The sequence below is a fragment of the Anguilla anguilla genome, chromosome 8 (genome assembly GCF_013347855.1).
Source record: "Anguilla anguilla isolate fAngAng1 chromosome 8, fAngAng1.pri, whole genome shotgun sequence".
Taxonomy (NCBI): domain Eukaryota; kingdom Metazoa; phylum Chordata; class Actinopteri; order Anguilliformes; family Anguillidae; genus Anguilla; species Anguilla anguilla.
The window spans coordinates 14066329-14083912 of NC_049208.1; the positions used below are offsets into that span (position 1 = coordinate 14066329).

The 17584-nt window shown below is 38.9% G+C and overlaps 1 protein-coding gene across 2 annotated transcripts; it reads right to left on the minus strand.

The window, feature by feature from the left end:
* Window positions 1-11370: 11370 nt before the first annotated feature.
* Window positions 11371-16090, minus strand: LOC118232713 (tripartite motif-containing protein 16-like). Of its 2 annotated transcripts, none has more exons than XM_035427765.1 (7): window positions 15427-16090; window positions 14397-14492; window positions 13958-14191; window positions 13656-13815; window positions 13078-13125; window positions 12905-12958; window positions 11371-12497 (listed from the first exon to the last, which is right to left on the minus strand). In XM_035427765.1, the coding sequence occupies exons 1-7, from the start codon at window positions 16009-16011 to the stop codon at window positions 11971-11973; spliced, it is 1704 nt and encodes a 567-aa protein (XP_035283656.1). In that variant the 5' UTR covers window positions 16012-16090; the 3' UTR covers window positions 11371-11970. The 2 variants fall into 2 exon arrangements, with proteins under 2 accessions (XP_035283656.1, XP_035283655.1); XM_035427764.1 differs by having other exon boundaries at window positions 12905-12961.
* Between the last annotated feature and the right edge of the window lie 1494 nt (window positions 16091-17584).

Genomic DNA, 17584 nt, shown 5'->3' on the forward strand with positions numbered 1-17584 from the left:
GATTGTGATGAAGAAGTGAAATGATAGGTGACAGACAAAGAAAGAAACATTGAAAAGTGATATCTACATAAATATCCAGAAGATAAATAAAACAAAGAAAAATATACATTTGGAGAGAGGTTTTTTGAAGAAATACTTTATTTTATCCACTTTACACACATTTACATATTCATATTCAGGCATGCTTTTATTGATAGCGACATATACAATCACATACATTCAGGTCTGGATGCAAAGTAATCAGGTCACAATCAATAGTCATACGTCCATGCATACAACATAGGTGCCACAGTAGATGCAAGAGGGGCACAGATAATGTCGTACTACTCAGAGACAAATTAGTTAGAGCAGTGGTGTCAAACTCGTGCCATGGAGGGCCGTGTGTATGCAGGTTTTCATTCCAGCCTCAGATCTTGATTATATAATTAGTTAAATTATTTGCTGAATTAGGGATGCAGGTTTGTGCACAATGATGACCCGACGTCTATGGTGACCCGCATTGTCTAAATAAAAATGTTCTTATATTCTGTGCTTCAATGCAGTTAAACGCATATGGCTGAATGAGTAATTGGACTCAATTAAGGCAGCATTAATTGGTTGGAATGAAAACCTGCATACACACGGCCCTCCATGGCACGAGTTTGACACCACTGAGTTAGAGGATTTAATTTTAGAAGCTAGCATTGGTACATCCAGAAAACCCCATTTCAGAAACCTACACACCTAGATAAAATGTGATTTACACACACACACACACGCACACACACACACATACATATGTATATATAATCCTCTGAAAAAAAAAATAGTTTAGCTTGTTTCCACCTGGTTGCATTTGCAGTGTGCTACACAACAGCATGCAACATTTGCACTTCGGGATCATGCAAAGATGGTCTGTAATCTCGCCTGAGCTTACGATGCCTACGCCAGTCCATGGGATTTAAGAGTATCAGGGCCATCTCCGTATTTACTTAGTGCCATCTTCCAGTTTCTCGCCTCCAATCACCACACAAAATAAAGCCAGGGTTTAAAGAGTATTTTCACTACAATGCTACATTTGACAGCCACGATCTTGCTCCGCACATGCAAGAAGAGAAGCACAGTTTGTTCCCATAAGCTGCGGTACCTGATGAAACATTGTTTCTATCTGTGTGCCATTTGTTGTTAAGAAGCAATGGTGTATATGTAAAAGCCATGTATCAGTGAATTCCGAGACTGTTTTGGCAATATTGTATAGGACGAGCAAGGACAACCTTGTCATAACGATGTACTTATTAAAGTAAATAGCTGCTTTTCAGTGTGTAAATGTTAACGAGCTAGAGCATATGTTTAGTTGCAAATAAATGAAATCAAACAAGGGCACAGAAATCAGGCAACAAGGCCATGTTAATTAATTAAAGCCCTGACTTCAGAATTGCTACTTCTGGCCATTCTACTGCCAGCTTCATTAGTCCTTTTGTCAACAGAGGTGGCTAAATTAATCCAAACATGCACACAGAAAGTATACACATGAATAAGAAATTATTATGTGTGTAAGTGCTTGTGTGTGCGTGTGTGTGTGTGTGTGTGTGCATGTTTGGTTTTGCCAGCATTATGCGGGATGCTGACTTGAAGGATTCAATTTTTTTTTTCTTTTTGACATTTTTTAAAGCATTGGCTATACTATTATTTAAAAATAAATAAATAAGGGACATAAAAAAAGGGCTTAAATAATGAGGTTGTTGCAAGGAAAAAGTTGTGATATTGCTTGACTTACATTTTGTACATGCAATGCATTTGTACAGCTCGATTTCTACAGGGTATGAATCTTGCTCAAGGGTCTGACAGTGTCCTGCCTTTGAACCTGAAACATTCAAGTGCCATCCCCCCAACCATTATGCTATATTTCCACCCCTCATTTACTGTGTGCCATTATGATGTTATTTATGAGTCGAATTTATATAATGTGTGCATTTTCATTCACTTCACCTGTAAAGAGGAAAGAAAAAGAGTATGTGCACATTTTATTATCATCAAAATAAGTTATATACTTTCAATATCAAATGCTGAAACTTTGGGGAAACTGTGTAGTATAATGGTTAGGGAACTGGACGTGCAACTTAAAGGTTGCCGGTTCAATTGGCTGGTGAAGCACTGCCGTTGTAGCATTGAGCTTCAGCTGAATTGCTTGCTGTATATCTGGCTGTAGAAATGGACTGTATGAAAAAAGTGAGCTGAGTACATTACCCTGGATAATAGTGTCTGTCAAATGGCAAAATGAATTACTGTAATGTTTGAAATATAGCCATCTCATTCTGACCAAACTAGATTTGGAGTGTATGCACCTTTCCAGTTTATTTTCTGTAAAAGGGGCTCAGCTGGAGTTTGCTCAAAGTATTTAACACTTTTAAATGGGGATTAATATGGCAGTTTGCATGTTATTTTCTGTTCTGTGCACCAAACCAGATGTCGCCAGCAAAATTGGTTTCAGTGAGTAAATTTCACACCGAATCTAGAAAGCATCTTTTCCAACAGCGAGTTTTAAATGCATGTAATAGCTTTTCGGAAGCAATGAGTGCTTCTCAGAACAGTGGTTCTCAGACTCAGTCCTGAGAGACTGCTGTGCATGCTGGTTTTCGTTCCAACCATAATTGCAATCCCAGAATTTTAACAAGCCGTTAATTTTTCTTAATTTCGCTTTGCATGTTTTGAGGGATTATTTACCCTCTTAAGCCACATTATGGCAGAAACAGCTATGCATGCTATGAAGACTAAGTCCCGTGTTCACACTGTGCTGTATTGCAAACAGTTACATTGAGAGAGATAATCTTTTCCTGATTTTATTTCCTACTCATGGGGTCACGCAAGTACCTGTACTTATTTTTCTCCACTTCAAGCACTGGTTAACACCATGCACGTTTGGCTCATTATCATGGGCAAAGCAATTAGGAGCCTAATTTCAGCATTTAATTTGATCAGTTACAAAAAAAAAATACCTGTCTTTACTAAATGTAATATATGGGACTTTTTTTCTTCATGGCATGCATGGCTATTTGTGGCACAATGTGGCTTGGTAGGGTAAAAAAAATCCCTCAAAATTTAACAGCTTTAGAATTATGGGATTGTAATTGTGGTTGGATTGAAAACAGGCATGCACAGGGATCCCCCAGGACCGAATTTGAGGACCACTGTCCTAAAAGACAAAACTCGAAGCACTGATAGAATCAGCCAGGATTATATGCATATAATGAGCTATGATGGGATACATTGTGAGTGTATTCTCTGGTGAGTTTATAGTGTGGAGTAAACATCTAAAAAGCTAAACCTCAGGAAATACAGTATTAACTTTAAGTGTTAATTCAGAAGAAGAATAAGAAAAAATATGCTTTAAGAGTGCACATTATTTTTGATGAAGATTTTATGAGTTTAAATCGGACATGGAGTCTGGAGTACGGACTGCACCAAGTCGTAAAGATGAGTTTGTTAACTGCCTTCACCCTCCGTTTGTAAAATCTATGAGAAGGGGCATGAGATTAAAGAAATTGAATGAAAATATGGAAATGGTGAAAGGTAGGGATGCCTGAGAGGGCAATGGCCATTTTTATAGGAGCAGAGAAAATTAAGTACTTGTGGGGTTACCTGAAAAGGCCTTTCCGGAACATCTGAGCACATTGAGAGAAATCAAAGCACTGAATCTGTGAGCATGATGCCGTAGTACAGACTATTATCCCATCGGAATCCCAGCTAATGCCTGCAACGATATTGACTGGCCCATATCGGTTATTGTATAACCATCACTAATTGCTCATTGCTTTTTGAGAAAAACATTATGCAAATTATGCAAAGCAAATGTGTGCAGGTGGAAGTGTTACGAGTGTCAAACACATTACCAGTCCGGTTAATAATAACACGTTTGATTTTAGCCGCAGCGCTTCTCAAATGTCGGATTATAAATGTCATCTTTCTCCAAAGCTTTTCATTGCGCTTCTATAAATGATGTGGTGTAAGAACTGACAACTTGTCAGATCGGTGAAAGGGCTTAATCTTGTTTCTTGGGAGTGGATATCTGCCCCCATTAATTAAAAAATGTCCAAATGCTAATGCTGAGGCTCACTGTCACAGAGCCTTCTTAAGGAGTAACTTCTGATTATGTATTTATTCATTTTTAACAAGATGCATCGATTTTACATACGTTGTTTATTTGTTTATTTTTAGAGATAGAAGGACAGTATAATGTCCGACTGGATGAATGGCATAATGGCTTCGGTTTTAATGGTTTAAGTCCCTTCAGGTCACTGTTGCATTAGTTCTTCCTGGCCATGAACACAATGGTAACCACAGACAACCTGACGTCATCAGTGAGACATAGTCCTCCTCTAAATGGAGAAAGAATAATGGCCCAGAAATGTATTCCTACTTCCTTATGCATTCATTCGATTCAAACAAAAAATGCACTCCACTGACCTGCTGAGGGTTGAGCTCATTCGGTCTGAAACAAAGCCACGTGTATAATTTTGAAAAGCAGCAATTATTAGCATTTCCTTGGTGCAGGTCAAGTAAGAGTGCTGTGATACTCTAATTTTAATTTTTTTAGCTTTTGTGGCTTATGCTTTCCCTGTTGTGTACAGCTGCTGTGACAAACCCTAATTAATGTCGCACCGTAACAGTCTGTGTTTGTTATTATAATGTCTAACGTCTTTGTGTTAAATGAAATAATTTGCATGTATGAAGTTGCGCATACAAAATGTTTGACTCAGAAGCTGTTTCAGCATATCCACTGGCGAGGCCATTTCACCCAGCTCTAAAACAGAAGACCTGCTGGTGCTGGTGGTTCTTAGCTGCCTGTAAACCACCGATATTATTCACTAACATTCTCTGCACAGGCAGGGAAGGCTATAATGCCTCAGCCGAGCTGACAAATTCATTGAGCCAGCTCACAAAGCACATGAGCTCTGGTAGGTCCAATCTCGCACTGGAACTTTTAATGCACTCAGACAGATGTCCTGTTTGCCTTCAGAATGCACTTAGACAGATCTCACGCTAGCTTTTAGATTGCCACTGACCCCACTTGATTTATATTCCGTTGAGTCATAGACAAATCTGGGGTCTAGTGTTGACCTGCAACCCTACAACCAGGCCAGAGCAGCATTTGCTGGCGAATACACTTTAAGAATTTATGGCAAATGCAGTGCTAAGTGCTCAGACCAGTGATGGGGGCAATGGATACACAGTAAAATCTAACAGGGTTAATTCAACTCTAAACCGGTAACATGGCACTTCAAAAGAATCACCCAAATTATCAAACGCCATCACCCGCAGCACTGCCAAAGCATGGCAAAAGACCGGCAAAGTATGTGTGTGTGTCTGCTTGGACTCGTGTGTTCCAATATGTTTTAATTCAGTTTGCTCTTTAACCTGTGCTGTTCTGTGTTTGCTATCTTCTCTTTGACATTGTGTTCATTTCTGTTTCTTTTTCTTTCATCATTTACTTTTATAATGATTCCGCTCACCCGGGCAGTAATCTAACCTTGCGCATTACAATGTTAAGTATTAAGTCAACTCTAATTGAGTAAAGTTTACTCTGAACAAGTACATTTGACCTCCATTGGCCACTATATGTGCTCTTAGAGTTGAATCGACACTATGATGGCTCGGGTGATGTAAACAGGGGAACGAAACTGAAATCCATTTGGTATGCACTAACTGTTTTATTGTTTGGTATATTTTCTAATATGGTTCAATAAAATGGTCTAATGAGGTAAGAATGGGGCCCACACAGTGTGGATGATACTGCCCATATGCTTTGGCGCGTTCATGGTTCTTTACCTGAGCCCGCAGAGACACTACCACTTCATATATATATTTCTAATGTAATTAGATGGCCGCCTGCAAAGTAAATAAGCAGCTACGGTGGCTAAATTGATTTTGGAATTGTCCCAGCTCTTACCTAGATTATTTTACACAATCAATACCTCTGGAGACAGCTGTGGACATTACCTGGGTCCCAAAACAATACGGTTATTTAAACCGTCTGCATAGGAGGGCGCTTATACTGTTTAATGATCAATTTAGTATCTAACGGTGACAAATCCTTTTTCTACGGGGGTTCCAGTACATGGTGGTCACATTGCAAGGCCTGCTCTCCTGCTCTGGGTGAATTTAAATGCAGGGGGCTGCAGAGGGAGGGCTCATATATGAGCTAAACGCTATTAGTGAATCCAAACCCTTTTTTAAAGTGTGAACATGTCAAATGAACCTCCAAATAAGCATCATCAAAAAATTAAAAAAAACATTGAGCTTTATGACAGTCTCCCTAAACATGTGTGATGGAAAACCTTTGTGGAATACATTTCCAGTACCAAGCACTATTATTATTATGAATAATATTTTTAATACTAATACTACTACTACTACTAATAATAATAATAATAATGATTGTTTTAATGCATGGAGTTCTGTCTCAGTTAACATTTTATAAATGACTTCTGTTGTGAATAGCAGAAAGCTTTACCTTTCTGATTTCCAGTACAGAAATGTTAGTACCTCAAGTTAGTACCACTCTCCAATTGTTTTCTCACATGTGTGTGAATGTACTTTGGTGCAGACAGAGACATTTACACACACACACACACACACAAAAACTTTAGTATTATAATGACCTCACACCAGCTAGGGCCAGAGTGGAATGCGGAGAGCCTTTTCAAACGTTCCTGACTAAATTATATTATTTCAGAAATGCTGAAATAACAGCATTGATTAAAATGTTTAATTATAAAGTAGGCATACAAACATGTTGTCATGGTTTTGGCTGATACCACCATTTCTTTTCCTTACTGCGCCTTTTCTTCAGTTATTAAGGCCATTGGTTTTTTTCTGCGCCTTTTCTTCAGTTATTACGGCCATTGGTATTTTTCTGCACCTTTTCTTCAGTTATTACGGCCGTTTAGTTTTCTTCTTTTCCTTGATTGAATTATACGCGTGCAAATCCCCTTTAACCATTTGCACCTGTTGGCTCTCTATTTAAACCCTTAGCAAGCCGATAAGCTTTGCTTCAGTGTCACTTATGTTTCACTAGAGCCGGTAGTCTGTCAAGTGTGGTAAGGTAAATGATTGAGAGCTTGCGGTAGTGGATTGTTGTGGCTACAAAGTTAGCACAACAATCTTGAGCTTTATGGGTTCTTGGCAACAAGTTAGTGCCACAACCTAAAACTCGGAATTCTTCATTGGTGTTACTTTTTCAGCCTCGGTTCGAGTTTTCTTTTATTTTCAGTAGGTTCATACTCCTTAAGTTTTTGTTTGTTACCCAGTACGCGGGTTGTTTAGAGCTTTTCTTTGGGATACTCTCCCTTCGGCGTATTTTTCTTTTTGTTCTTTTTTCCCCTGTCCTTTTTGTCTCTTGAGAATTAGTGGTTATTCTACTCCTGGTGAATAGCTTAAAGAACCCCTGTTCGATTGCGGTTGGTCTCCCAAAACCCCCACTCCCTCACATGTTTACAGCTAAAAAGAAAAAGGTGATCTATGGTGTCATTATGTGTTATTGCCAGGCTAAAACCATTCAAGTAAAAGACCATCATACATATTAATGGAGCAAGAATAAAAAACATTTTAAGGTTATAATAAAATTCTGTATACACTCTCACAATAGAGAGGGACACCAGACCAGGGCTGTGTCCGAATAGTCTTTTTTGCTTCGGAAGGTTCCTAAGGTTCCTGAGTGTACTGACCCGGAAGTATCTAAGTGGCAGCCATAAGAGCTGTTTGAATTCTCTAAATGCTAAGGAAAGGTGTTTCAATGCATCCTATCTCATCTCCTTTAGCATAGGGCACACCGGACCGTCCTTTACGAAAGGAAAGGAGATAATGCTGTCCCACAATTCTTTACGGCAGCAACATTTAAAGCAAAGCACCATTCGGCCGTTTAAGAAAACAAACGGTCAACATGATTGAGTTGTGTGGTGGTTCCTAAGCCATTATATGCATAGGCTTATAATCAGATCATAATCAGCATATTAACCATAACACAAGTCTGGATATGGATATGGATATGAGACATTTTCAGCCAGATTGTTTTTAATTCAACATGTCTGAAACTTAATATGTACAGAAGTAAATTTGTAGGCCTAACATGTTATGCTTATCTTGCATAAATTTAATTATTTTCATACAATCATTGTGATTGGGATCCATGTTGATAAATATGAGTGGACAGGAGGGTGAGCGTGAGCAACCATTCTCAATGTGACAACCATTTCGTTTCACTTTTGTAACTGGTAGCCTATATTCCTTTTTTATTTCAATTCCACCCTTGGTAATGAAGTAATATTTTTCACCGGGTTGTCCACGTTTATATAGCCTGCATGAAACAACACGGTAAGAACGCACGTGGCGAAGTATCTAAGATGCGCTTTTAGTAGTCCGTCTTCGGAACATTGTAGTTTTACCACGGCAGACCCACGTCAATAACATCCGCCGTCGCATAATTACGTAGCCTAGTGTAAGTGCAGTCGGATTCTCTTAGTACCTCGGTTGTCTTTTCCTTTTGAATTCTCCTTCACATCTTTTCTTGACCTCATGACAAGGAAAAGTGGTTAGGAAAAGACATAGGTCGTCATTTTTTTGACTATTCGGACGCAGCCCTGGTTGCTTTCTGCAGATTCAAAGATTCTCTGACTGATGATATTCATATACTCTCAGGCCCATCCATTGCCTTGCCTAGCCTAACCTCATCCACTATAATTACATAGATTCCAGATGCTTTCATTTCATTTATAACATTTCACTTGTGTTCTATGCAATGCCGCATCTCCTCATTCTGTGATGATGGGAAAGGTAGGTGCTACGAAAAGGCACTTTGCATCCGTTAAGAAATTGATTGAATTTGGTGAGTAAATTCATACGCTGAAGAACATTTCCTTGAGTCCATTTCATTATGCCTATGGAAGTGCATTACCTGCTTGCCTAGATGGGCAATGAAGAAAGCAATATCCTGCAGGTACTTGTGTGTTTCTGAGATCCTACTTTCATTTATAGCGTGTAATGTTGAATGATATTACCCAGTCTTTGAAAGAAACCCATGCTAGCATGCTGGCCTTGTCCATCGAAGCATTATCCCTTTCTCTAAATCATCAATTACTTTAACTTGCGGAAATTTGGAAACCACATAAAAAATTTCCTTGAGTTACTGTCACAATGAGTTACTTGTTTTCTTCCATAAAATCCTGTAGCTAGCCAGCTACTAGATACAACGTCACAGTTTATTAGACAAGCTTTTCTCAGAGTGCTCCCATGTGCGTTCATGTCATTGCTCTGCATGTACCAGTTTACCATGATCCTTCACATTTAGGTACACAGTGCATAAAAAGCCCCATAGTCAAACATGGCTGCCTCCATGAATTGGCTTCATGCGCCAATGAGCAGCTCCCCAGTTCTTTTATATCTTGATGCTTGCAACCCTGTCCAGGAATAAGCGGGTTAGGTGATGAATGCATGGATAATAATAATAATAATAATAATAAATATTAATAATGCATAGTACAGTGCAGTATGTGTAACTCATGATTGAGAACAAGACAGAGAGAAAAATCAATACCTTTAAATGAACTTTTCTTTGAGGAAAACAACCATGTAAAATTGTATTTTCTATGGATGTATAACCAATAAGGAACTGACAGACTGCATTTTAGACATGAAACTAGACAGCAGGAGAAGAAAGAAAAGTATTAGCTGTCTCTAAAAAATGTCAGAGCCTATGAGCACTGGCATTTTATCTCTCAAAACAAAGATGGCTGATTTCTCTTTCCTTTATACATATACATACCAAGGTATTGTATTATAGCTAAGAAGCTATATCAAAAATAACAATATACTACACTGATAAACAAACTGATATTTTACACTGGTGGTCTTTTTTTATCCTCAAATTCAATTTTTTGAAACTGTGTTATTTATGGCCAAAAGGCTTTTCCAGAAGGCTTTTTTCAAGTGAAGATCTCAATGCCATTGATCGCAAACATTTATTCAAACTTGAAAAAGGTCTTTGAACATCCGGCGTGCTCCATTTTCTGGTTCATTGTGTCGTTACCTCGAGGTAGGCTGGCTCTCGTTTGAATGCCTTTTTATACAGATATCATTCATCGCTGCTCTCCGGCTAAATGAACTGATTAATATGAATGAGCATGCTCTAAAAGGGATGTGTCTTGTCTCCTTTAATTGAAGGCCTTTAAATGTGATTCTGGTTTATCTCTGAACAATGATTACAAGCATGCTGTGCTGTAATCCCCAATTTTTGCTATTGCTTTAAGACGGTAAGAAGATGAATGTTCATCGCCTTTATTCCTAGACATGATTTATGACTCTTTCCTGTCCTATTCCTTCCTGTCCTCAACACTATACCATGATGTGGTTGTGCATCCCTCTGTTTAAATTAACTGGACATCTAAGTTACCTACTAAATTATCAGGATTTTATTTAATTGTTTTTGTTTGTTTTTTTTTTCTCGCAAACGTATGTCAGGTATTTTTGATTCCCACACTTCCAGTTTGAGTGCTAGAAAATGTGTTCATGGTAAGGATATATATATATATATATATATATATATATTTATTTACTTCTTTTTTCCAGAGAACCAGAAGCAGCTGCACATTTTAATATGCTGACTGATGGTCACCATGGGCCTTTTTATTTTTTAAGTAGGCAACCCTGCTTTACAGCCTGTTAATTACCTAGTATTTACTTGATAAATACTGACAACTTGTGTAATTATTAGGTAACTATTTTGATTTCAGAAGTACTATGAAAATAAATAAGGTGCCGAGAACAAGTTGTTACCTGTTAATCACTTGAATTTACATGTGGTTATGGCTGCCTCAAGAACATTGTAAGCAAGTTTAATGCAAGCAATAATGTTAAAATATATGCTAGTAACTGAGTAATTTAAAATATTTTACATGCAAAAGTAGCTTTGGTTATAAGTAATTAGTTTTTCATTCATATTTCCCCTTATTGTTGCTGGAATTAACTACATTAAATACAGTGACAAAATATCATGTAAGGCTGCAAAACATAATGTTTGGATGACATAATCAGAAAACTGTTACTACCAAACATTAAGTGCTACTTTTGGAGGAAGGTCTGGTAAGAACGTATGCATGACAGTGAAGTGAATGAAGAGAATAAACATCGGGGAATAGAGGCACTGTATGTACTGAGAATCTGCTTGTGGTTGACATGAACCACACTACTTCTGGAATGAGTAATGAATGATCATCTAGTTACCATTTAATTGATAATTAATGAATGTTACATGGTCAGAATGATGTTAATTACAACTACAGAAAGCAGAAATACAAATAAAATGCAAAAGTAGCTTTCATTATTTTGGGACAGTGAGGATTAAAAGTAAAATTTGTTTATGTTCTGAATCCAACAGTTTTAATGGCTAACACCCTTGTTTAACATCTAGCACTGTGAATACCAAACACAAGTGTTTCAACCGTTAAAACTTCTCACTTATCCAACATATAAAATACATTATATCAGGCCTCAACAACCATTATCTATATAGACATTAAGCAATCAATAATTTCAGTTAAATGTCACAGATTGCATTCAAACCTAAAAGGAAGATGATCCTTTGTGCATTTTTTAGCTATGCTGAGTCTGAGTGTCCTGTACTTCATCCAGAAGGTAATAAAATAATACTCTTTCAAGGGAGAGAACTGCCCTTGATGTTTGCATTTAGATGACCTCTGCTATAACCCTGATTGCCCAAAGACATTCCTTTCCATGACTGTGGGGGGAAAGAAGACCAACAAAAAGAGACAATAACAGAGATACAACAGACCAAGTTTGCCACATCAAATTATATTTATCTGATCCTCAAAGGCAGTAATATAAAAACTGGATATCTAAAAATTACAAGTAAGTCACAAGTTACAAGTGATTATTATGTAAAAATCTTTTAAATTGCTGTTTGTAATTCTCTGTCTCTCATTATAAAGAACACAGTTTTATGGTAGAACCTAAACCAAACCCAAACCCAGGATAGAGAGGTTTAGTGAATGTGGTCTTAACCCTGTGGACAAGGGTCATTGTGTCAGAGACACCGTAGAAGGACAGAATTCCTGCCCTGTGATCCAGGTATACTCCTATTCTGGAGAAGTGAGGAGCGGAGATTTTCAATTTTTGTTTATCGTGCCAGATAAAGTAACCAGAGGGAAGGCAAACAAAACTCCAGGATGTTTTACTGAATCCAAAGAGACAGTCGTCACCCCATCCTTTCCGACATATCTCTTTATATGAGACTGATATCTCAACTCCTTTTTTTCCCCCATTCCACTCAAACTCCCAGTAACAGCGTCCAGACAAACCCTCCCTACAAAGAATCTGGGGTCTGACCTCAAATCTCTCTGGGTGATCAGGGTACGACTGAACCACAGTACCCAGTGTCACTCTGTTCCCTTTAGTCAGATGGAGTTTGTTGTATGCAGTGTTCGGTTCAAGTGAGAGCTGACAGGAATCTGATGGAGGAGAAAAAGATGAAAAAAGTTGTAATTATAGCAAATTTAGTGAATGTGACATAATAGTCTGGAAACTAGGCTTGTAAATCTATGGCTTGTTTGATTCCCAGATGAGGCATTGATATTGTGTCCATGAACAAGGTACATCAACTGAATCACTTCAGTAGACATATCCAGTTGCATGAATTGATTACATATTTTTAAAAATGGAAATTGTGTTCTGGAAAAAAGTGTCTGCCAAATGCCTTCACGAGTGTATACGGTTTCAAACAGTGTTCAGTACATTTAAAAATGTCATAAATAGCTTATCTTAGGTACTTATAATGCACGTGTTATAGCCATCATGTAATCAATGGACACACACCCCCCCCCCCCCACCCCCACCTCCGAAGTGAAAATGGTCTTACATTGTAAGAACTCGGCTCTGGTTCGGGGCTGTGCAATCTGTATGCCCTTCACATCTTCTGCCAGAGATGGAGAGAGTTAGACAGAGAACATAATAACATGCTGTTAAGCCACTGTTCCCATCATGAGAGGTACTAATAGCATAATGGTAAACTGCAATCGTAAACTGACTCACCGAAAAAAGTTCTGAGCTCTGGAATCTTTGTTATGTTCACACATTTCACTGCAAAGACAGAGTACAATTATTGAAACATTTCTTTTTCATTCCCACTCATTGACATCTTTTCATTAGTGAGATTAGTGTTAAGTGGCTGCTCACATAATACTGTCACATCCATGTCACATATATATTACAAAATTAGGAGTGGAATTGAAACAGTTCTATTTTAAATAATGTTGGGTGACAATCAAATATAATCTTTCTGTTGTACAGTACAGCTAAGTGGGGATAACCTGCTTAGAAAGGTGTGTTGGACATATTAGACAATACTTCCCTGCAAGATAATAGCAAAGGATTGGAAACCATATACTGCCTGAAGCTGGACTATAGCAGAATGCTCTCAATTCCGGTTGTGCTTATATGATAGCCTATTCTCTCCCAAACTTTTTTATCATAGCTTTTTCCATAGAAGTTGTTGATAAATTCAATAACCACAGCTTAATGCCTCCTTTGTATTGTGTACAGATGTTGTCAACAAGGCTTGATGAGATTTGCATGTAGTGAAATGATATACAGCAATGTGTTCCATCAACCTGTTTTAGAGATCTGGACTAATTCCCTCTTGCAGAGGTCCTGTAGTTTCACTTTCAGATCAGAGACCGCTGTCCTCATAAACCCGAAAGAAGTGTCCGGGTCAATTGTGATTCTGGGTGACTCTTCACATACAGGAGGTACAATGAGAGCCTGACAGCACTGCACACGGATAGACAAAAAGGTTAGTAAGTTTCTAATAAGACACAGAGAGGTACACTATGTCCGAAATATGAAAAACAGCTCCATTGGTGAGCTCTGCATGAGACACACCCTCTTCAATACCACATGTCAGCAATGTTACCTGGAGGAAATCGATGTGATTATCTGTGTGTGAAAGCTGCTCCAACTCAGCATCTCTTCTCCTCAGCTCAGCAATCTCTTGCTCCAGTCGTGCCAGAAGTCCTCCAGCTCGACTCACTGCAGCCTTCTCCTGCTCCCGGATCAGCTCCTTCACCACAGAGCGTCTCGTCTCGATGAAGCTAATCAGCTCTGTAAAGATCTCTTCGCTTTCCTCCACTGCTGTCTGTGCTGAGTGCTGTTTGGTGACACACAGAGAGGAAGGTTGTATATATCAGCACGGCCTTACAGCTTACAGAGACCCCTGCAATGTGGCTCATAGAGCTTGCAGGGGCTGGAAAGTGGCCCAACCCTCAATGGATGACTGTAGGAGAGTCCTGGCTAAACCTTGAAAAGATGCATCCAGCATCCAGTGGTTGTCTTCTCCTCTGGCTAGTACACACCTTGAGTGACTCCACAGCCTGCCTTAGATCCTGCAGCTCCTTTTCTCTCTCCTGGATTCTCTGTTGGGATGTCCACTTTGTTGCCTGCAGCTGGTTCTGTAAAGATAAATAAAAAATAAATAAAAAACAACAAAAACAAACATCTCCCGTATTATAATTCACGGTATTAAAATCCTTTCAGAATATACATGTACAGTATGACTCTTCAACACTGAACTGTGGGTCACCCTGTCAGTCAAACTGTACCTATCCTACAGAGGGAATGCCTTCAATACTATGTATTACTTGCTGCTGAGTGATTGGTTGATTGTGGATTGTTGCATGAACAAGCAGTGGCAGCCATTTTGATTCCCGTTCAGGAATGGAATATTTGACTAGACAGGAACACATGACTTCAGCTAACCTAAGCTGAAGAAGCCGCAGAAGTTAGCCTGTACTGCACATGCTGAGTGCAAAACATTGGAGTTCCCATTAAAGTGAATGGGGCATATCAGCCTTTTGAAAGCAAAATAACTTCCCCGATGGTATTTTGAACCTCGATTAATGGTCATTATGTTCATTATGAATAGCAGATTGTGACAGTATGTCATAAAATATGTGCATTTTAATAAATATTGCCCCAAAACGTCTGGACCAAAACATCCATTGTTTCAGAAACTGCTACACATAATATAATTTTTGGTCACAAAAAAGAGGTTTTCGTTGGTTGTTAAACCATCTTTGTTTTCTACAATGAATCAATGGGCAGAAAGCTGCTTTGCAATGTTTCCCATTACTTCCTAAGCTTCCCTGCCTCGCCCTGCCTATCCAGTCCAGTTCCCATGCACGCTATGGTATGTGGGGGGTACCACATGGAGCTGGTTTATTTTTACGATACTTCCTGCTTCCTACTGCTGTATGACTGAGGGCGTTAGCCCTGAGATTCACGTCCTTGTATGAGTTTGTAAGCTCTCTCTGACTCAATTGAAAGTTCACAGACTATGTATTATTTCATTAAATATTTTCAATAAAAACAAAAAACAACCCTTACCTGTTTCTCAGTTCGTTCTGCTGCAGCTGAGACTGTCTCATGGCCTCTGTGTTTATCCATCACACACTGATAACAGATACACTGTTGATCGGTACGACAGTAAACCTCTAAAAGTTTGGCATGATGGGAGCATATCATTCCCTGTAGTTTTCCTGTGGCCTCAGCTAGTTTATGAGCCTTCCCTCGGTTCAGTTTTTCATGAAGAATTAAATCAGTTTTGCAGTAAGAGGACAGACACTCCAAACAAGACTTGACAGCTTTGAGTTTTCTCCCAGTACAGACATCACACGCCACATCTCCAGGTCCAGCATAACATTGAGCAGGAGAAGCAGCTTGCAGTCCTGTCTTCAGTTTCTCCACCACTTCAGCCAGCATCGTGTTTCTGCCCAGAACAGGCCTTGGGGTGAAGGTCTGTCGGCACTGGGGACAGCTGTAAACATCCACATGTTCATCCTGATCCCAGTAGCCATTAATACAGCCCATACAGTAACTGTGTCCACAGAGAATAGTCACTGGATTGTTCAATAGATCCAGACAGATTGGGCAGCTTAACTGATCTTGATCCAGTAGACCAGCTGTCGCCATTTTTCTGCTCACAAAGACGGAAAGGCAGAGAGAAAGAGGTTTCCGTTCTCTAGAACAGGGTTCGGTGTGTGAGAGAGAGAGATGTTACTTCCTGGCTGTGAGCTGGTTGGCTGAAAGCCAAGATGATGATGTAATAACAGGCCTGCTGTTTTGAATAAAGCATGACTATATGTCAATGAACTGTTTCCTGCATGCACAACACTATTGTAAAACAGAATACTTTCAAAACTAAATAAATACATGCACTTCACTCTATTTTGCATTATATCATCTAGTTTTCTGTTACTGTATAATCACATTTTCATCTTTTTTCTATAAGCAGTTTTTCTATTAGAATGTGTTTTGTTTTACATACTGTTTAAATGTGTTGTTCATATTTTCCGCTCCCCAGCGTGTTTTTTTTAGGGTCCCTGGTAATGAAGAAGTGGTTTACTACATAAAACACGTGATTCATGAGTAAAACCTTTGTCAGTGGGACCTTTTTCAAGATGTGTTAGTTTTAAAGGGGCATAATTCCATTCCAATACAGTCAACAGTTTTGCCTATTATTCTTCTCTATCGTACGATTGTGCTTTTGTTTCCTAACATCTGAATAATTCAGTTTGTATGGGGCTCTAGATTGGGGGGGGGGGGTTCACATAATGTGAACTTTGCTATAGTCAACCAACTTTAATTCTCAAGCTATTTTTAGTATTGCTGAAATCTTTCCATTTAAGTACGCCCACCCCACAGAGTAGCCCTGTGCTTGCTTGGGCTACGCAGTTATGGAGTAGAAAAAGGAGGTGAGAAATCTCTGCTCTGAAAATAGACTGAGTTAACAGTGATGATATGTGCAAATGTTTGTGCTCAAGCATCCAAACCAGGTTGCACAAATAGTATGGCACTCAGATGAAATAAAAGTTATGGCACTCATAAAAAAATATACAGTATATTTTTCCCCAGACCCTTAGAGGCTAACACCGGTCACATGGCAAACATGGACAGATGGACACATGACCATATTTTTCATGATCATCCTTCCTTTTCCAATTAAATCAGTCATAATTTTAAAAACCTTTTAGATTCCAAAATAATTTTGTTAGTCACAAGGAACTTAATTAGTCTGAAGGCTTATGTATTATCATTATTATTATATGTTAAGAAGCACAATAATACATTCCCAAACAACCCTCAAAGCAGTGGCTTAGCTGCTTGAATGTTGAAGAGTCGGCAGCAACATTTTAAAACATCCAGTCATCTGGTCACAACTCGTCTGTTCAAATCATGTCCATTCACAGGGGATGGAGGCAGGTCATTGTGTTAGCGATGCCGCAGACGTGCTCCCACCATGTGATCCAGGTGCATTCCTTCTTTGTTGGAGAGGGTCACGGGAATTACGGTTATCTGTAATATTTATGATTGAAAAAGCAACTCCCAGCACAGCGGTCCAAACTGCAGGACTGTACATTGTGCTCAAAGGAACAGTCATTACCCTCTCCTTTCTACTTTATATGAGACTGCTATATAAACCCATCATCCCCACTCCACTCAGCCCACCAGTAATAGCATCCAGTCTGGGCCTTTCAACACACAG

What these genes read in the sequence shown, in the direction of transcription:
- LOC118232713 (XM_035427764.1), bottom strand. Translation starts at nt 16,011, where the DNA reads ATGGCGACAGCTGGTCTACTGGATCAAGATCAGTTAAGCTGCCCAATC. An exon ending in AGGCTGTGGAGTCACTCAAG is followed by an intron (nt 14,192 to 14,396) that starts GTGTGTACTAGC and finishes GTCACCAAACAG; the next exon opens with CACTCAGCACAGACAGCAGT. An exon ending in CAGAGCCGAGTTCTTACAAT is followed by an intron (nt 12,498 to 12,904) that starts GTAAGACCATTT and finishes CTCCTCCATCAG; the next exon opens with ATTCCTGTCAGCTCTCACTT.